The sequence below is a fragment of the Quercus robur genome, chromosome 4 (assembly GCF_932294415.1).
Source record: "Quercus robur chromosome 4, dhQueRobu3.1, whole genome shotgun sequence".
Taxonomy (NCBI): Eukaryota; Viridiplantae; Streptophyta; class Magnoliopsida; order Fagales; family Fagaceae; genus Quercus; species Quercus robur.
This window is the reverse complement of record NC_065537.1, coordinates 26472418-26492298: the sequence shown is the minus strand read 5'-3', so window position 1 is coordinate 26492298 and position 19881 is coordinate 26472418. Positions and strand designations below refer to the sequence as shown.

Sequence of the window (19881 nt, the reverse complement as noted above, 5' to 3'; positions counted from 1 at the left end):
GCTTATACACATGCTCAGATGCTCTTTTTTTTTTTTTTATAAAGGTTAATAATTTGCATTTATTATAATTTAGAAATATATATTTTTATTTTTCAAACAAATAAAAAGAATAAACTTTAAAAATAAGCAGTAACTATAATTTTTTTTTTTTTAACATGAAGGGATTTTTTTTAGGAATTTTCTTTTTGAATTCAAAAAAATATTTGTTATTTGACATTTATGACTCTATTTATAAATAAAGTTATCATTTAGTAATAAGGATATTTTCGAACCACATAAAAGTCCCGTTAAAAAAATGGGAATCTTCTTATATATAGTATAGATGACTTATAGAATTTACTTTATATAAAACTCTATTATTTAACGCTCAGTTTGTTTTAGCATTAACATTTTTTAGAAAATTGTTCATCTTCCAAAGAGCATATTTTAGAAAACTGTCTCATTTTTCAGTGTTTGGTAATGACCTTGAAAATGAGCTTGAAAATGGTTTTCTGGTGTTTGGTATGCAATTTAAAAAAAAATATTTCTTCTATAATTTAAAATATATATATATATATATTATCTAAATCAACTAATGTAATCAGTATAAATAAAAAACCCATAATGAATTTGGTTTTCATATTAAAATTTTGACAATAAATACAATCAAAATTAATTAGCTGTCAAATTTTCATGATCTCTACCACCCATCTTACTCGTATATATGGACAATAATGTACATACGTATGTACGTACACACACACATATATATCAACCAATTCTCTCTCTCTCTCTATATATATATATATATATATATATATTTATATTTAACAAGAGAGTACATTTTCAATAAGTATAAATAAAAATAATTTTTAATTGTCTACTCTTTTTGTTGGTATACTAATTATCTACTATAGTCAACCACAAATCTTCAATATTACTACTTTACATTATGTATTTACATAATGTATCTGCATAATATATCATCATTGCATAGTATTTGCATAAAGTATCTGCCAACAAATGCAATTCTCCTAAACAATTATCATTCATTATATAACAATATTATTAGTCCATGGTAAAGATTGTCCCATGTAAAAGCAATTTAGAACAATATAGGTACTATGTTTAAAATTTCATCTTTCACTTCATTCATTCTTTTTTCTACTTGGAATCCATCAAACCAAAAATTTCTTAGAGAAAAAAAAATCAAGTTTGAAATTCAAAGCTAAGAATTGGGATTTGGTAGAGAGGAATGAAATAATTATCACTGCAATTTGTTCTCCTTTGCAAGTCGGAACTATTAATCGATTGGTGAGGGAAAAAATATATAATCAGAGAGTTGTGTTACAGAGAGGAAAAGAGACGTGAAGAAAAGAGAGAAGAGAGACAGTTAAAGAGAGAGAGAGAGAGAGAGGGAGAAAGAAAGAGATCTATGAGAAGAGGAGAGACCAGAGTTGGTGACAGTGAGGGTGTGAGGAGAGAAAAAACAAAGAGAAGAGAAAAAAAGTGAGAAAGCTTACCATGAGAGAGAGAAGGCACTACAACTACAGACAAATATAATATTTATAAGAGATGCAGCACGTGAGAGTGAGATTGTTTTCCAATATTTTTTTTATTAGGATTTTCCATTGACCAAATTTTTTTTTTTTTGCTACCAAACACTGAAAAATGTGGAAAACTATCTTTATAAAAGGTTTTCAGCGAAACAAACAAAATTTAAATTCAAAGAAATTTAAAACTCTATTACTAAAACTTTCAACTTATATACATAAAACTCTATTATGATATTTCAATAAATTAAAATTCTACTTATAAAAGTTTCAAGTAAATTAAAATAAATTTAATTTTATTGAATTATATATCATAATTTTATTTTTAAATACAATAAAATTTAAACATCTTTAATTATTAATATATTTTTATCATGTGACTTACTAATTATTAAGTAAAAACAAATGATATTTGTAGTAGATTCATGAAAACCACAATAAATTTACCAACATAATTGTTGTGAAAAATATTATGCTTGGAGCATTACTACCAATGAAAACATAAAAATTCATATTTTGTAGTCAATAAAATTCATACTTTCCTTTAAAAAAAAAACCATACAGATGATAAGATTGAGATTATTACTCTAAAGCATCTTTTATTTTGTTTTTAAAAGATGCTTTATAAGTAATAATCTCAATCTTATAATTTGTATTTTTTTTTTTGTGTGTTCATATTAAATTATTTCCACAACCATCTCAACTTTTTAGTAAAAAATAATTTTTTTGATAGAAACTTTTTAGTCAAAATTGATTACAAATTAAGTTTTAAAAAATGTGATTAAAAGATACATTAGAATGATCAAAGAATAATAGATAACTTCAAACTTTATATTTTATCCATAATTTAAATGCTAATAATTTTTATTTATATAAAATTATAATTACCATTTCCAAAAAAAAAAAAAAATTATAAAACTCTTGGCGACATATATTTTATTTTAACAAAAATATTTTTATATCAAAATACATTTTTCTTCCAACTCATTTATTATTAATTTTATTTTTTTAAAATATAAATATTTTTCACCGTGAGTTTAGTAGTAAAAACATCTAAAATTCAAATCATTATTATAACCATGAAATTAAAAAAGAAAAAAAGAAAAAGCATTTCCATGTTTGGAATTGGAATTATTAGGATAATTATTAGCAATTAGCAATTAGCGATTAGCAGTCACCCACCCACCCTTCTTCGTTTCAAACCAGTCGAAGTCGCCGAGGCAAAGAGAGACTACCACGAGGGTGTTCTGTTCTCATCGTCACATTACTCCAAAACTTTATATTATAATATTACAATACACATCCTCCGAACGGCGATAAATCCGACCTTCTTCAAATCCCAAAACCCTAACTCCATTTGGTTTCTCTTTTCTGCGATTCATTCCTCACCAGGTTCGTATTTTCTTTTTCTTTTATACTTCACATTTGCAATCCAATTTTGATATCTTGACCAATTCTACTATTTTTAGTATATATATAGATCTTCCTGTACGGGTCGATCAAAAACCAACCAAATTGTTTATACAAGAGAAATTCATGATTTTTTTTTATTATATATTTATTTTATATTAATTCCACAAATTCAAACAAGCACAAACAAATGAGAAAAATCTTGAGCTGATTCAAAAAAAAAAAAAAATGATGGAGTTTAATTTTGAATGTTGGGGCACAGAAAAGGAGAGATGCGTATGAAGCAAGCTATAAGGAGCATCGATGCGTTTCCTCGCGCAGAGGATCACTTGCTTCAGAAAACTCAATCTGGAGCACTTGGTAATCCATCTCTCTGTTTGTATTTTTTTTTCTTAGATTTTAATTTCATGGCTGCTAATTGAATTTTTGTTTTTTGGGTAGTTTCTGTTGTGGGTTTAGTGATAATGTCGTTGTTGTTCCTGCACGAGCTGAGATATTATCTTACCACATATACGGTTCATCAGGTTCGTGCTTTATTTGTTTACTTTGCTGCCTATATTTGGTTTCTTTCTTGTTCTCAATGTTTCAATTCGTTACGGTTTTGGACTACTTGCCATTAGGGGAGCATAGCTGTGAAGTCTGAGAGGGGTTATTGGTAGACATTCTTAGAGAGATTGATTCGTGGACTTGAACCTGCGATGCACTTGCCATCCCAACCTATAGATATGCATAATGTGGATTTTTATTCTTTTATTTAAAAAAAAAAATTGATGAAATTAAGTTGATCACTGGTTATGGTCAGTCTAAATTTGCAATTCAAAGAATTTGGAGGAAATTACAGCAAAAAGCAATTAGAATTTGTTAATTATTGGATGCAAAACTGAAATATAAGACTATGTAGACATTTTGACTCAAGGAATGCTCTTATCTATGTATTTTTTACAAACCCGATTGACCAAGTAATTAGATAACGGGTGATCCATTTGGTGTGACCATTAATATTTTATTAGCTTATGTTCATCTGGACTAATATTCTATGTATTTGGCAGATGTCCGTTGATTTGAAACGTGGAGAAACTCTTCCAATCCACATAAATATGACATTTCCTTCGTTACCCTGTGACGGTTAGCATATTTCTTTCTTCTATGTTCTTAAGTAAATGCCAGTTTGTTTGCATATTTTTTTGTTTTTCCATCTCTGAGTGCTGGCTTGTGTGCAGTTTTAAGTGTTGACGCGATTGATATGTCTGGCAAGCATGAAGTGGATCTCGATACAAACATATGGAAGGTAAGACCTTTTCCTACCTCCAAAAGTTTATTCTTCTCATGTTATAGACTTGTATTTATCATATAATTTAAAGCAGTACTTGTGTATTGAGGTTGTGCTTGTGCCCTTTTTTTGCACTCTTTGATGAACCTATTATTTTATGTTTGAAAAAAAATCTTATGCAGTACACATTTGTGACATTGATAAACCATGCTAGCTTAATGGTAATGCATAAAGGTTTGAAGGTCAGTGTTCTTTAGATTAGTGTGGTCAAAGGCAAGAGGCAACCTTAAGGCGCCAAGTCCTTGTATTGTTCGAGGCACAAGGCGCTAAAAAGACATCCATTCTAAATATACTTATTTTGTAAATAATGAACTCAAATCATATGCATCTATTGCTTTTTAGGCATGGTTTGAAAATTTCAAATTTGTTGGAGGTTCTATTAATTAACTAAGAACAGGCTTTACAACATGCCTTTATACACACACACATATGTAGAACAACTATCAAATCTGTTGTGGACAACGTGGAGCCTCACCAAGGCTGGGTGCATTAGACCCCGCCTATGGGGAGTAAACCACTGATACACGACTCCACCCACCAGATTTGTGTATCAGGCAATACAAGGGAACTCCTAGTGGGGATCAAGCCTAGGATGTCTTGGTCTACAACTCATCCCAAGCCTCCAACCACTATGTTGCACCCTAATGTGTTAACAACCATCAAATCTAAAAGTCTATATGATTGAAATTTAAAAATGAAATCCTTTCCTAAATTGATCAGGAGTGAGAGAGAGACACACACTCATTGACTTGAATTAAAGTACAAAACAACATTTTCATTGGCCAAATTATAGAAATTCCCTCAAAAAAAATTTTTTTTGGCTGAATTTCATTGAGGCTCTTGCCTCAAGCCTCCACACTTTGTTTGAGGCACTTGCCTTTGGAGCCTAAACAAGTGCCTCACTAAAGGGTCAAGTGCTTGGCTCACCTTTGACTACATTGCTTTAGATCAAGGGAAATTCTCTCCACAAATAAGGGTGGAGGCACCAATGAAAGATAAATAAATAGGGGTGGAGAGTCAAGTCATGGGTTTAATCCAAGTTGGTAAGATTTATTTGCCTATTAAAAAAGAATAGATGTTTGGAGATATATTATATATTGAACTGCTTTTTTGATAAATAATGAAAAAATTATTATATAAGATTTTTATTGAAGGACAAAGTCTTTATCATTCTCTTCCCATAGTTGTTTAGATTTGGAATGGTTTCCTTATTTTCCTAAAAATTGTGAGCAACATGATTTCATAACATGGTCCTTTCTAATTTAAGCATGGCAAAATCAACTTCCACTGTATAAAAGAAATGGGAATTATGTAAACACCAAGTGCACAGCAAACACGCCTCTGAATTTGTTTAACTTATCAAAAATAGAACTTACAAAAAAAAATCTGTAGGTTAAGGTATTGAAAAATGAATTGATCAATGAAATTCTATTGGCTCCTACAAAAACTATAAACACAAATGGAATTACAGACTTTTGTCTCTAATTTCAGAGAATTTTAACCTCAATAAGTGGTTACCTGTGTGTGTTTCTTGTTTTAGCCTCTCTCTCTCTCTTGATGCGGACACAAGATATAGGCCTCCAATTATGCAAACTTATGGATGTAGATGCAAAATAGAATATGGTCCAACTTGTTTAGGATTTTAATTCCTTTTCTTAACCGGGTAGTGAAGTTACTTCCTATTCCTACTAGGATAACATGTTTATAACTCTATTTAAGGAACCCAAGTTTCAGTTTTGTTTTACAGTTTGATTGATTAGTAAAGTTTCTCTTGGAATTTTTCCAATTGTCTGGTGTGGACACCAACGAACCCTAAGTGATGACTCCTAGGTTTGCTCTCTCTTGCTTGGTGTTGACTCCAAGCAAGCCTAGGTGTTGGCTCCTAGGTTATTATTACTTTTTTGTTTTTAAATTTTATGTTCTTCAATTTTGTTGCTGTGTCAATTTTGGTTGTCCTGCATCTCTCTCTCTCTCTCTCTCTCTCTCTCCCCCCTCTGCTAACAAATTTAGATTGTATGCAGTTGCGCTTGAACAGTGATGGTCATATCATCGGCACTGAATATTTGTCTGATCTAGTAGAAAAGGAACATGCAGAGCATAAGGGTAACTGCCTTGGTGCCCATAGATTTTTTTTGGTCTAAAAGATGTTTATCATGTAACAGAGATCATAACAAGTTTATATTTGTACTTAGAGATATATGGTGCTTAGTCGTTGCAATGTTCAATATTTAATAAACAACTTTGATCAGATGGTAATAAAGATGAGCATGAGGATTCGGACCAGAAATTTCAATTCTTTGATCATGCTGCAGAAAATATGATCAAGAAAGTGAAGCAAGCAATAGCACATGGAGAAGGATGCCGGGTAGTTGTCCTTTGGAATTCTCAATGTTTATGATTTCAGCTTGTCCATTAGCTTGGATATCATGCTTACCAAAGAAGCCCTTAATATCTTGTTTTACTTTCTTTTTCAGGTTTATGGGGTCTTAGATGTCCAAAGAGTTGCTGGAAACTTTCACATATCAGTTCATGGGCTAAACATTTATGTTGCCCAAATGGTGAGTGCACATTGAACTCTATTCTCTGTGGGAATGTGATTCCATATAATGTCTCAGAATCTGCAAAGTGGAGCATCTAACATTTTACAGCACTAAATTTTGTTTCCATCTTCAAAATTTGTATTTCCTATTAATCAGCGGGGCTTTGAAATTCTTTGCTTTGTTTAAAATTTAGGGTTTTTATTGTTCGATTATAATGAAGGATAACGACTTATTTTCTGACATTTGCTTACAATGATGTCTGCTACAGAATAAAAAGGGTATGAATATTGAAGGTAACAATTAGCGTTGAGGTTCAGAGTAAGGGAATATTGGCTTTGGTGTGACTTAGTCATAGAACATGTGTAAAATGGTTACAAATTTTTTTTAGTTTGAAACTCTGTACAGGTAACAAATATGTGGCATCTAAAACTACCTCAAAAAGATTGATCAGTCATTTTTAGTAGTATTGTTTGCACAAAATATCTTAGTAGTAGAACAAGTTTGCATAAGATGGTTACATCTCATTTATTTATTTAGCAGCTATACTTATATTTCTTTGGGTATCTCACTTTACTAGATGATAGGTATAGTTTAATTCTCACTGACAATATCTTCTTTTTGTGGGAGTAATTACACATCCCTAACAATATCTTCTTTGGTTTCAATAAAATTTTTCTTTAAGAAAGTAGTTTTATGTCCACTATTCTTTCTATTTTTTACCGATGAAGACACTGAAAGTAATATATTGTAAGTTTTTGTCCTCTGCTGTCAGTGTCTCCTAAATAGAAAATAATGAGAAGTGATGTGCTTCATGTGACTATTTACGTAATTGTTGTGGCTGATTCGTCCACATTGTTGCATTGGGACATGTTTGCTTTGAAAAACCTTTTGTACAAAGTTGATTTTGCATACTGTAACAGAGCTTAGGTTTTTATACTTGAAAAAAAAAAGAGTTAAGTTTTTGTAAAAGCTTAATTGTTATATCATCCCTATTAATGGTGCAATAATCATGAAGAATCTAAAACTTGAAAGTGCATCTAATTATTTTCTATTTGATTTCCTCATTATAGATGGGAGCAAAGTGCTACTGCTTGAAACTATAGGATTCTTTTGTAGGGGGTAAAACATTGGTTGGATAGTAAAGTTAGCCAAAATTAAAAGAGAAGAGGGATGGGTTTATGTTATTCGTTTCACTAACATTTGGAAATTTGGGAAACACAGCCAAAGAAAGGTGCCAGATGGTGATGAGAAATTTTTGCTGACAACAAGTTATCAAAATGTTAAATACAGCCTCAAACCTTTTCTTTTTCTTTTAAAAAAAATTATTGTATTATTGGATATATATTATCATCAACATTGCAACATATCTGTCAAAATTTTTGTTTAGAAAAACCTTTGGTTATAGCTTATCCAAAAAAAAGAAAAAACCCTTTGGTTATATATTTATTGAGACTTTCAATAGTTATAATCGTTAGTAATAGTACTACCTATCAAAAAGAAAGTCATTAGTGATTGTAACATTAGATATCTGGGGTTCAAGGGATGCACAGTGGTTTCAGCACCTCTTGTGGTGTGTGGGCACTGGGGTTTGAACCCCACCAGTGCCCTTCCCGGTATTTTTCTCTAATAGGTCTTGACATGACATCTTCAGGGTTAGTTTTATGTTAGGTTGCTTTTTCTAAAGTAACTTATTTTAATTTTCTGCTCAAGGTCACATTGGATTGTTCCTACCTTAATTGGTCTTTGTCTTCTACACACCAGGTACCCATTCTTTTCTTTTTATTTTTGACAGATTTTTGAAGGATCTAGTCATGTGAACATCAGTCACATCATCCATGATTTGTCATTTGGCCCAAAATATCCTGGAATTCACAATCCACTTGATGGGACAGAACGTATATTGCATGGCACAAGTGGGACATTCAAATATTACATAAAGGTATGAATCCACTGGCTTTCTTTTTTGATTGACCTGTAAATCTGTGGTCTAGAATTCAATCTCAGCCTTCACCAAGTGCGCTTGGGTTTAGTTTGTTTTTATTTGATATTTGTTTAGTTTACTTTGGATTTAGGTTGCTCTATTAAGTTTCAACAATGACATGGTTTGGGATGTAAAAATTAAATTAACAAAAAAGAAAAAGAAAAAGAAATACTGGTTTACTTATCCCAAAACAGTACACCAATACATTCTGGTACTTAAATATTCCGTTCTAGTAGTCAATCCAGAACGGTATTCAAAACTTTGTGGGGAGATGCTGAGATGTGTTTTGGATGTTTGGGATTTATTAGGTAATGCCAGGGATTGTTGCAACTTTATTATTTGGTTGGAGAAATTGGTTTGGGAAGCATGTCTCAGATGTTTTGAATGTGATGTGGTTGTATTGAAGGAGTGGAATAGTCATATGTTTGAGGATATTGGAAGTTACCTGGATCAATTGAAATACTTGCTCCTTCTGTCATGTTTTTATTGGTCCTTAGTTTGGGGTTTAATTCACTGATCTTCCATTTCAAAGATCCAAGATTCTCTTAGATTTTCCATTAGAAATTTCTGTATATATATATATTTACTTGTGTTCATCATCATGAACATATAGTATTATTCAATATCAATAAAATTTGCATTACTTATCAAAAAAATTGAAGAAGGGGCTCCACTGTCTCTCACATCCATAGATGTGATCCCAACCACTTTTTCCTCCTTTTATCATCTGCACTAGCCTCCTTTTAGCCTTTTGCATGACAGATTTGAAAGAACCCCAAAAAAATTCTTATTCTGAGTTCCTCTAATGATTTTGCCTTCTCCTTTTGAGTCTATATGACCAATGTTTTTCCTTGTGATGCAGATTGTACCGACCGAATATAGATATATCTCAAAAGAAGTTTTACCAACTAATCAATTCTCCGTCACGGAATACTTTTCCCCCATGAAAGATTCTGATAGGACATGGCCAGGTTGGTTTATGTAATTTATTCAACTTTCTCCTTTTTTTGGAAAGGGGGAGGGGGGTTGGGGGATGATTTTTGATACTGAATATCAGCACATTTCTTTTGTTATATGCAGCTGTCTACTTCTTGTATGACCTGTCACCGATTACTGTGACAATCAGAGAAGAACGTCACAGTTTTCTGCACTTCATCACCCGGCTGTGTGCAGTATTAGGTGGTACCTTTGCATTAACAGGTTTGCTTCCTTATCTCTATTTTGTTTGATTTGCACAACTCATTATTGGAAAATAGAAGCCACTTTCATTCAAAATGAGAAGTTTGGGTAGAAACTATTTTTAGACATGCCAAAGGATAGAAAGTTAGGGAAATTTCAGAGGATTTCAATGTAACCTAGTAAGCATTTGTCAGATATTTGTAACCTTGTTCCCTTATGTTTGATGTGGATTGTATGGAGGGAACGCAATCGGCGCACTTTCATAGATGTGAAAAGGACTTCATAGATGTGAAAAGGACGGGGGTTAAGTTGTTAGCAACTGTCACTGGTTCCCTACATGAGTGGTCACACGCTTGGGGTTTTACGGTTTGTAATTCAATTGTGTTGTTTATAGTGTGCTTTTGGGATTAGCTTATTTAGCTTTTTTCTGATTATTTTTTGTTGAAAGTGTGTTAAAGTATTCTTGTACTTTAAAAAAGTGAGAAAAATGTGAGGTTTTTAAAAGCTGTATATAAAAGTTAAAAGCTGAAAACTAGCAAAGTTTGCTAAAGTTCGAGCATATAACAAAAATTTGTTAAAAATGTGCTAAAGTTACTTGTTGTAATTCGTATGCTTCTTCATGTCCTTTGCGCATGAAATAGACCTGTTTTGAATTTTTTTTTTTTCTTACCTATTAAAAAAAAAAAAAAAGAAGCAACCTGGCCTTCTAATTTTTTTTAAAATATTTTTTTATCAGTACGGTTATTTACATTCTTTTTTTTTTTTTTTTCGCAATTGGGAAGTCTGAAGTTGGGCCAAATAATTAGGATATTGTGGTGGTCAATATATGGAATTTTAAGCAAGATCAAGGAGACTCGTTCCCTATATTGCAAGTTTGAAAAATGATGTTTACCACTCATTGAACTTCCAATAAGTTGATCTTTTGGAGTCTAGGTTGTTTGATGTTGAAATGTCCTCCTGCAATTCTCACAGCATTTCCTTGCTCATGGAAGGGCCCTTCTCGCATTCATTTAATTTCCTCATTTTGGTGTGTAATGTGTCATTTTTATCGTTTTGGTCTGTACAAGTTTCTTTTATTGTTTGCGCCAACAGGAATGCTGGACCGTTGGATGTTCAGGCTTGTTGAGGCTCTGACCAAACCTAAAGCTAGAAGTGCATACCGTTAGAGTTGGGGTTTACAATAACCATCAACTTCAGATGGCATCTCCAAGGAAATTCTTGATGCAAGCTAGATGATAAGGTTCCTGACTTCCAGCATTTGACCTTGGATATATAATGCAGAGGCAAGAGTCAAAGACATTGCTTGTTGTATTTATTTATTTTCCTTGGCTTCTCCCCTCTTGTAATGAACAATTTGTGAAATGACATTGTCATCTTTTCTGTATCTCTAATTATTTTTAGGTTGACACAGTGTCATAGGTACTCATGGTTCTTTTGGGACCCTAAAATTTTGGTGATTGTGATATATATTTATGGACTTCACAATTTGGTAAGATCTGCATGCGAGTATCTCAGCTCTTGCAGCTATTTGCTGGATCTTTGACAGTATTTAGGAATGAGAATGTTGCATGAAGAATGCTAGGTGAAAAAATAGAAGAAACTAATGCAATCCTTTATAGCCATTTTTATGGGAATTTGCTGAAATTGTCTTGAACAGTGAATAGAGAATAGGTAGTGTTTGAAAAATTTCCCGTATGGTTTTGGGGTGGTTTCATGTTGAAGCCTAGATTTTAAGAAGTTTTCATTAAAATCTTGATCCCTAAGTGAGTTATTATTAACAAAAATTCAGTAAACTATTTTTTGTTTTTTAAAACACCCAAACGGGCCCATCTAAGTTGTCATGGTTAGAAAGTATGATTCACAAGTTATCAAGGGATTAATGTGATTGGAGCCATGAAGTAATGTGAATGGAGTTCAGTTTTGTCATATCACTTTAGCTAATAGTTTCAATGTAGTTCAGTTCTGTCAAGTTAAGTGACAAGGTAACTTTGCTGCTCATAACAGTGCTAAACATGCTAGACATGTTAGGAAGTTTACGGTGTGGATGGAGGATGTTTTTCCACACCTTTCAGCTGTAATCTTAGCCGATTTGGCTGATTTTCATTAAATAAAATTATGGTCTCCTTCTCAAAAAAAATTATATTGATATGAAATTTAAATTCAAAATATACTTAGCTTAAACTGACAGTTGGGTATTTTCAAAATTTGCAAATCTCATTAAGCATTTTATTGTAAATTGTAATGTATTATCTATGAATTGAATAGAAAATTTAACTATTTGGCTTTTGGTATAACGGACTATTTGCAAATTACTTTATCTATTCTCTATTCTTTTTTTCCCATAATATCTCTAAAGGAAAATTACACTAATCTCCTTTATGATATTAAAAAAATGGCAGTGACCTCTAAATTTTTTTGTTAAGTCCTTTTGCCTAGGGATTTTTTTTGCTAAGGGTTAGCAATTACTTAATGTCATTTTTCAAAATCCCTTTACAAGTATGCTCCAATGTCTATTAGAACTCTAAATCTTTCATCTATTTGTATAAAAAATTATGCAACATATTGAATGTTAATTAATCATGGATCTATCTTGATTTGTGATCTGTTTTCTAGGAAATCGTGGGCAATTTGGTGCCCAATAATCACATTTTTTAGTCAAACGAGTACTCATGGGTAAAATGATTATTCCACATGCTTTGAAAATTATATAATTTACTCGACTCTAAAATCTTAATCACATAAAGTCATCATATGGTATTTGCAGGCATATATCTTTTTTTCCCCCTAAGTTGAAATCAAGGGTTTGACCAAAAAATAATATAAAAGAAAAAAAATTCACAATGGTTAAAACATTGTATCAAAGCAAAACCAGTGAAAGAGAGAAGTGAACATTGTCAAAACATTGCTATGAGGATTTTACAAAGTTACTTATTTTTTTTTACCCTAATTCAATCTATTTAGATAGGGTATTAAAAAAAAAAGGTTTAGTTGAAGAATTTAATTTGGGATTTCAATTTTGAGATTTTTAGTGGTTATAAAAAATTGTCCATTTCTTGAAGGTAAACTGTCAAGTTCTACGCAATGACGCTAATTCAAATATGTAAGCACGCTTTTCCCCCACGATATAATGCTTTTCCAATTATATAATTTTTATGTGCATCTTAGCTCTAGTATTGTTGGTCTTTGTCTACATGTTTGTAGTGGTCTCTACTCTAGTGTGCTGCTCACTGTTTAAGCTCCAATGAGTGGTTGGTTTGCGACAATCATTGGATCATTGGTGTTACTATCTTTCCCCTTAAAATTACAATCACCCTAGTAATTTTCTATTTTGTGAAAGGATATGAACCTCTTTGAATTGTGCTTTCTCCGGTTTTGATCTCTTTCTCTTTTATGAGCTATTACTTTCATTGGGAATTTTGGAATTGGCCATATTTGCACTTTGATCCATCTTGTTTTTCTTCACCAGAAGCCAGAGCTTGATATCTCATTTAGCCAATATACTCCACCGTCACAGGATCTTGCTGTTTAGTTTCTGTCGGAGGGAGGATAGATCTGTGTTGAGAGATTATGGGGATAGAGAGTCATGGAAAGTGAAACTGTGAAAGAAGAAAAGAGAAAGATGAAGAGGGAAGAGGAAAGAGTGGTCAGTGGGGATACGTTGGTTCTAATGTTTTATTGAAGAAAGGGTGATATAACATATAGGAGGGTTGGAATTTATTTTTTGCATTTAGCATCATTTTTGTAACATTTTAGTCAGCTTGTCAAATTTGCAAAACTATTTAGCAAACTATCGAGTTTTTAAAACTCGAGTTCAAAGATGGAACTCGAGTTTCTAAAACTCGAGTTGCAAGTGGTGGCAATTTGACATGGAATAAAAATTCAAATGGGACTCAATTTTTTAAGACTTGAGTTTCACCATTTTCCAAATTTGCGTATCTTCTTCTTCTTCCTCTGTTCTTCCTCTTCTCCAGATTGTGCTTTGTTCTTCTTCCTCCTTCAGATCTGGTTTTTCTTCTTTTTTCTAGTTCTTCTTCTTTTTCTTCTTCTTCTTAAGATCTACTTCTATAGAACTCGAGACTAAGAAACTTGAGTTCCAAGTGAATAAATTTTTCCACCTCATCATTAGAACTCAAGTTTTAAAGGCTCGAGTTTGTTATCAAACTAGAACTTTAAAGACTCAAGATTCTAGTTTCTTAAATAGTTTAAAAAACATGCTTACTAACGAAATAGTCTTTGAAAATATACCCGAGAGGATTTTTTGCAAATAGTATTTAAAAAAAAAAAAATTAAATAAGATGAGGTATGATAAGTGGCTTACTGTAGACTTTTTTGGTTGTAGACGTTTTTGGTTGTTTCTCTTTTTCATTTGAAATTTAAAGTTTAAATTTGAAGGGGTTAAAAAGTGATGGACTGATTTTGGGGTATAATTGATGGGGAAAGACAAGTATAACTCGTCCTTGAGTGGTCGTCCATAGAATGTATAGCTCGTCCTTGAGTGGTCGTCCATAGAATGTAAGATACCATGACAATTGGGCCTGCTCCTCGCCCATTGTATTATTCATGGGTGCGTCAAGGGAAGCACGTCTAGACTAAGGAAGGTCATCCAAATATGGACAACCTTCCAATACTTAGGAATATTTCTAAGTACAAGGTTTATCTACAAGAGCTTACGAATCGGATCACGAGTAACCATTTTAGTACATGAGTGAAATCCTAATTCATCGCTATAACTTCCTGCCAAGCACTTAACTTCCAATGATAGTTATAGAAGATAAGAGTAAATATGATAACTTCTATAGCGGTTATAAGAAGTTGAGTGTAAACCCTCTAACCTCCACAAATATGGGAGAAGTTACAAGACAAGTAACCACTTCAAGAGTACACTATATAAACACTCATTCACAACAAGTAAAGGTAAGTTGTGACAATTCCCAATAAAGTTGGAACTCTAGAAATTCAGAGAGAAACTAACTTAAGCATCAGAGGGTTCTTGGCAAGTCACCCCCAGTCTCCTTTGATTGTTTGTTTTCCTTTTCAGGCCTTCCAGATCATTGAAACTCGAAGCATTCAACCTACTGATTTTCTGTGCATCATTAGTTGGCTCCGTTTGTGGGAAAGATCATTTTTGTGTTTTGTAGTATCTTTCTTCGACAAAAGGTTGCATGGTTCGGACAAGATCAAGGGCCACTAGCCCAGGCCACTAGAAGAGTAGGGATGCTTCTAGCAATCCCAACCGTGATCGTCAGTCAACGCTTGTTACGCAACCGTCTCCCATCCAACACATATAGTCCATGGTAGCCGCCATGACAGAGTTAACTCGTTAGAACCAAGAGTTGACTAGGGAGATTAATCTAAGGAGGCAACGTCATGAAGGATACGCTGAAGGACAAGCCTAGAGTCAGAAGATAGAGGAGGAAATTCTAAGCTCGAGAGCCAGTCAAAGGGTACCACTTCAAGAAGGGTGTCACACTTGGAGAAAGAGATGGATCAGATGAGGAAGGTCATGGATGAGATGAGGGAGAACATGAGAAGGGCGAATCTTGTAGAGGATTTAGTTCATCAAATAGACTCCCCTTTCACGGCCTCTATCAATGGTCACTCGTTGCCTCTGAAGTTCAAGATGCCTTCCTTGGACTCGTATGATGCAATACGTGACCCTTTCGATCATATTGCTACTTTCAAGACTACGATGCACCTTCAAGGGGTTCCAGATGAGATTATGTGTAGGGCCTTCTCTACTATCCTCAAAGGGTCAGCATGGGTATGGTTCAGCAAGATACCTTCGAATACTATGAGTTCTTTCGAAGAATTGAGTAAACTGTTTGCCAACAATTTTATTGGAGGACAAAGGCATAAACGTTCCTCGTCTAGCTTGTTAACCATAGAGCAAGGGGAAAATGAAAGCTTGTGGTCCTTCATTACACGCTTCAACAAGGAAGCCCTAACAGTGGACGAGATGGACGACAAATTGTTATTGGCGGCCTTCCACAATGGAGTAAATTCCGATTTATTTATCCATAAGCTTTATGAACAAGAACCTCAAACCATGGCTGAACTCGTCTACTCGGCCCAAAACTTCATGAATGCAAATGATGCAATTATAGCTAAGAAGAGGAAGAGAGTTGAACGAATGGAAGCAGATCTCTCGCGCCATCCTGAGCAGGGTCCTCGTCCAAAGAAGACACAGACAGGAGAGAAGAACAATCAAGATAATAAGAAGGCAAGCTCTTCGGCATGGAGTCAGTAATATATGCCCTTAAACATGCTGCTTGAATAAGTTCTCATGCAGATCAAGGATGATCCTTCCTTGAAGTGGCTGGAAAAAATGAAGGGAGATCCCAACAAGCACAATAGGAACAAGTATTGCCACTTTCACAGAGACCATGGGCATGACACAGACGAGTGTTTTGATTTGAAGCAACAGATAGAAAATCTCATCAGGCAAGGAAAATTGAGAAATTTCCTTGGACGAGATCACAAAGACGAGAAGATGAAGGCAAAGCTAGAAAAGCCATCAAGACCTCCACTTGGAGAAATAAGAGTCATCATAGGGGGGACCTCAACAAGACAATCTTCCAAGTCAAGGAAGATGTACCTAAAGGTAGTGCAAAATGTCTAACTTTCAGGACAATCCCCGAGGATGAGGACCACGGACGAGCAAACCATTAAATTCACGGACAAAGATGCTAAAAGGGTCCACCACCCACATGACGATGCGATCGTCATTACTTTGCCTATTGCTGATTATACGACCAGAAGGATATTGGTAGACATTGGGAGCTCAGCGGACATCCTATATTACCCTGCTTTCCAACAAATGAGGCTTGGATGAGATCAACTTCATCCAATGCATTCCCCCTTGGTAGGATTTGGAGGGATGAAAGTGCAATCCGTGGGTACCATTACGTTACCTATGGTGGTGGAAGCATATCCGCAGCAAATAACCAAAGAAGTAAACTTTCTTGTCGTGGACTGTTCATCGTCATACAATGCCATCATTGGAAGACCAACTTTAAATAGTTGGAAGGCAGTAACATTTACCTATCACCTATCAGTCAAATTCCCTATGGAGTATGGAGTAGGGCAAGTGCAAGAAAATCAGTTAGCAGTAAGAGAGTGTTATTTGGCCATGCTAGCTATGGACGAACATGTTTAGACAATGAGCATTGAAGAGAGGAGAGTTGTGGCAGAGCCCACCGAAGCACTGGAAGACATTCCTTTGGACGAAAATAACCTTAAGAAATATACAAAGGTTGGAGCAGGTATGGAAAGAAAGACGAAGCAAGACCTTGTCCAATCCTTGAAGAAGAGCATTGATGTATTTGCATGGAGTCATGAAGACATGTCAGGTATCGACCCTAGTGTCATCACCCATCGTCTAAATGTATATCCTTCCTCTAAGCCCATCCGTAAAAAAAAAAAAAAAGTCTTTGCTCCTGAACGAGATAATGCAATTAAGGAAGAAGTCCAGAAATTGACCATGGCGAAATTTATCTAGGAAGTTTATTACCCAAACTGTTTGGCTAATGTGGTGATGGTTAGGAAGGCTAATGGCAAGTGGAGAATGTGCATGGACTTCATCGATTTAAACAAGGCTTGCCCCAAGGATAGCTATCCATTGCCATGCATTGACCAGCTGGTAGACTCAACTGTGGGTCATAAATTGCTAAGTTTCATGGATGCTTTCTCGGGATACAATCAAATAAGGATGGACGAGGTGGATCAAGAGAAGACATCCTTTATTACCAGCCAAGGTTTGTTTTGCTACAAGGTGATGTCCTTCGGTTTGAAGAACGCGGGGGCAACTTATTAGAGGTTGGTTAACCATATGTTTCATCCACAGATTGGGCAAAATGTAGAAGTCTATGTGGATGACATGTTGGTAAAAAGTTTGGACGGGGAAAAGCATCTAGATGACCTTAAGGAAACCTTTGACACGCTTAGATAGTACAACATGAAGTTAAATCTGAGCAAGTGTGCTTTTGGAGTCTCGCTTAGTAAATTTCTCGGGTTCATGGTTTCTCATAGAGGAATTGAGGCAAATCCCGATAAAATCCAGGCAATACTGAATATGGAGCCACCAAAGAACATCAAGGAAGTCCAGTCCCTCACCGGATGAGTTGTTGCCCTTAACAAGTTTGTCTCTAAAGCTACTGATAAGTGCTTGCCATTTTTTAAGGTTCTTAAGAAGGCATTTGAATGGACGGACGAGTGTCAAAAGGCCTTTCAAGACCTTAGGGCCTACCTTAAAATAGCTCCTTTGCTAAACCCGTTTATACCAGGTGAGGAATTATACTTGTATTTAGCGGTGTCCCTGCATGCAGTAAGCTCAGCATTGATTAGAGAAGAAGGGAAGATTCAGAAGCTGGTTTATTACGCAAGCCGAGCGCTAAGAGGGGCAGAAGGACAATACCCCATGATGGAAAAGCTGGCCTTCGCTTTGGTCACGGCTTCTAGAAAGTTAAGGCATTACTTTTAGGCACATGTCATCAATGTCTTAATAGATCATCCATTGAAGAAGGCAATGAACAAGTTGGAAGCCGCAGGAAGGCTAATCCAATGGGCCATAGAACTCAGCGAGTTTGATGTCATGTACTAATCAAGAAACGTGATAAAGGCACAAGTATTGGCAGACTTCATTGCAGAGCTCAATCCTAATCAAGGTGAGCTAGATGAGGTGGATGAAGTACAGAGGTGGGTCATCAATGTGGATGGCTCGTCCACATTATATGCAGGAGGAATTGGAGTTACACTTAAATCCACGGAAGGAGACAAGTTGAAATACACAGCCCGTTTACAATACTAAACCACCAACAACGAAGTTGAATATGAAACTCTTCTTAAAGGATTAGAATTGGCTAAGTCCTTAGGGGCGGAGTCAGTAATCGTCCAAGGGGATTCTCAATTAATCATTAATCAAGTGAATGGAATGTGTGAAGCTAAAGAAGATTGGATGAAGAATTATCTAAACAAGGTAAGGTAGTTTGTCAAGAAATTTAAAGAGGCCAGTTTTGTTCAACTCCCGAGGGAGGAAAACATGGAAGCAGATGCTTTGGCGAAAGCAGCTTTGACAGGGGGAACCATGGATGAGTATGACAAAGTCCAATATATGTCGAGCATAGATCTTCCGGAGATACAACAAATTGGAGGAGAAGAAAATTGGATGACTCCAATAGTCATTAATCTCAAGGATGGAAGGCTTCTAGAGGACAAGGACGAGGCCAGGAAGTTGAGGATTAGAGCTGCCAAGTATATCCTCATAGACGGGGTGTTGTATAAACGAGGTTTCTCTCAGCCCTACTTAAGGTGTTTAGTCCCAGATGAGTTGAACTATGTTCTGAGAGAGGTTCATGAAGGAGCATGCAAAAACCACTTAGGAGCAAGAGCACTAGTCCATAAGGTCGTCCGTGCAGGTTACTACTAGCCAACTATTCAAGCAGATGCTAAGGCTTATGTTAAGGTGTGTGACCAGTGCCAATGCTTTAGCAATGTCCCTAGACAACCGTCGGAGTATCTCACCCCAATAATGGCCCCATGGCCCTTTGTGCAATGGGGAATGGATATCTTAGGTCCTTTTTCACTCGGAACCAGGCAGATGAAGTTTTTGGTTATAGGGATCGATTACTTCACTAAATTGGTGGAAGCTGAACGCTTAGCGAAAATCACACAACAAAATGTTAAGAACTTTGTTTGGAAAAACATTGTGTGTAGGTTTGGGGTGCCTAGAGTATTGATATCAGACAATGGACGACAATTTGACAATACGCCTTTCAGAGACTTCTGCGAACACTTTGGAATCAAGAATCATTATTCCTTACCCTCCCACCCGTAAGCAAATGGTCAAGCAGAAGTGGCAAACCGATCCTTGTTAAAAATCATCAAGACTCGGCTTGAGGGGACAAATGGAGT

The 19881-nt window shown here is 34.9% G+C and overlaps 2 protein-coding genes across 2 annotated transcripts; both read left to right on the top strand.

Moving 5' to 3' along the window:
- The first annotated feature begins 2689 nt into the window (after positions 1 to 2689).
- LOC126721025 (uncharacterized) lies at positions 2690 to 11465 on the top strand. The gene is made up of 12 exons (XM_050423975.1): positions 2690 to 2924; positions 3205 to 3302; positions 3384 to 3466; positions 3992 to 4067; positions 4163 to 4230; positions 6294 to 6375; positions 6522 to 6637; positions 6747 to 6830; positions 8605 to 8751; positions 9656 to 9764; positions 9874 to 9993; positions 11065 to 11465. The coding sequence occupies exons 2-12, from the start codon at positions 3215 to 3217 to the stop codon at positions 11136 to 11138; spliced, it is 1047 nt and encodes a 348-aa protein (XP_050279932.1). The 5' UTR covers positions 2690 to 2924; positions 3205 to 3214; the 3' UTR covers positions 11139 to 11465.
- A 3989-nt stretch (positions 11466 to 15454) lies between these two features.
- On the top strand, positions 15455 to 16219 carry LOC126721650 (uncharacterized). The gene has a single exon (XM_050424700.1). It carries the CDS (start codon positions 15455 to 15457, stop codon positions 16217 to 16219), a length of 765 nt encoding a protein of 254 aa, XP_050280657.1.
- Positions 16220 to 19881: the final 3662 nt, after the last annotated feature.

What these genes read in the sequence shown, in the direction of transcription:
- LOC126721025 (XM_050423975.1), top strand. Translation starts at nt 3,215, where the DNA reads ATGCGTATGAAGCAAGCTATAAGGAGCATCGATGCGTTTCCTCGCGCA. An exon ending in CCACATATACGGTTCATCAG is followed by an intron (nt 3,467 to 3,991) that starts GTTCGTGCTTTA and finishes TGTATTTGGCAG; the next exon opens with ATGTCCGTTGATTTGAAACG. An exon ending in TTCTGATAGGACATGGCCAG is followed by an intron (nt 9,765 to 9,873) that starts GTTGGTTTATGT and finishes TGTTATATGCAG; the next exon opens with CTGTCTACTTCTTGTATGAC.
- LOC126721650 (XM_050424700.1), top strand. Translation starts at nt 15,455, where the DNA reads ATGGATCAGATGAGGAAGGTCATGGATGAGATGAGGGAGAACATGAGA.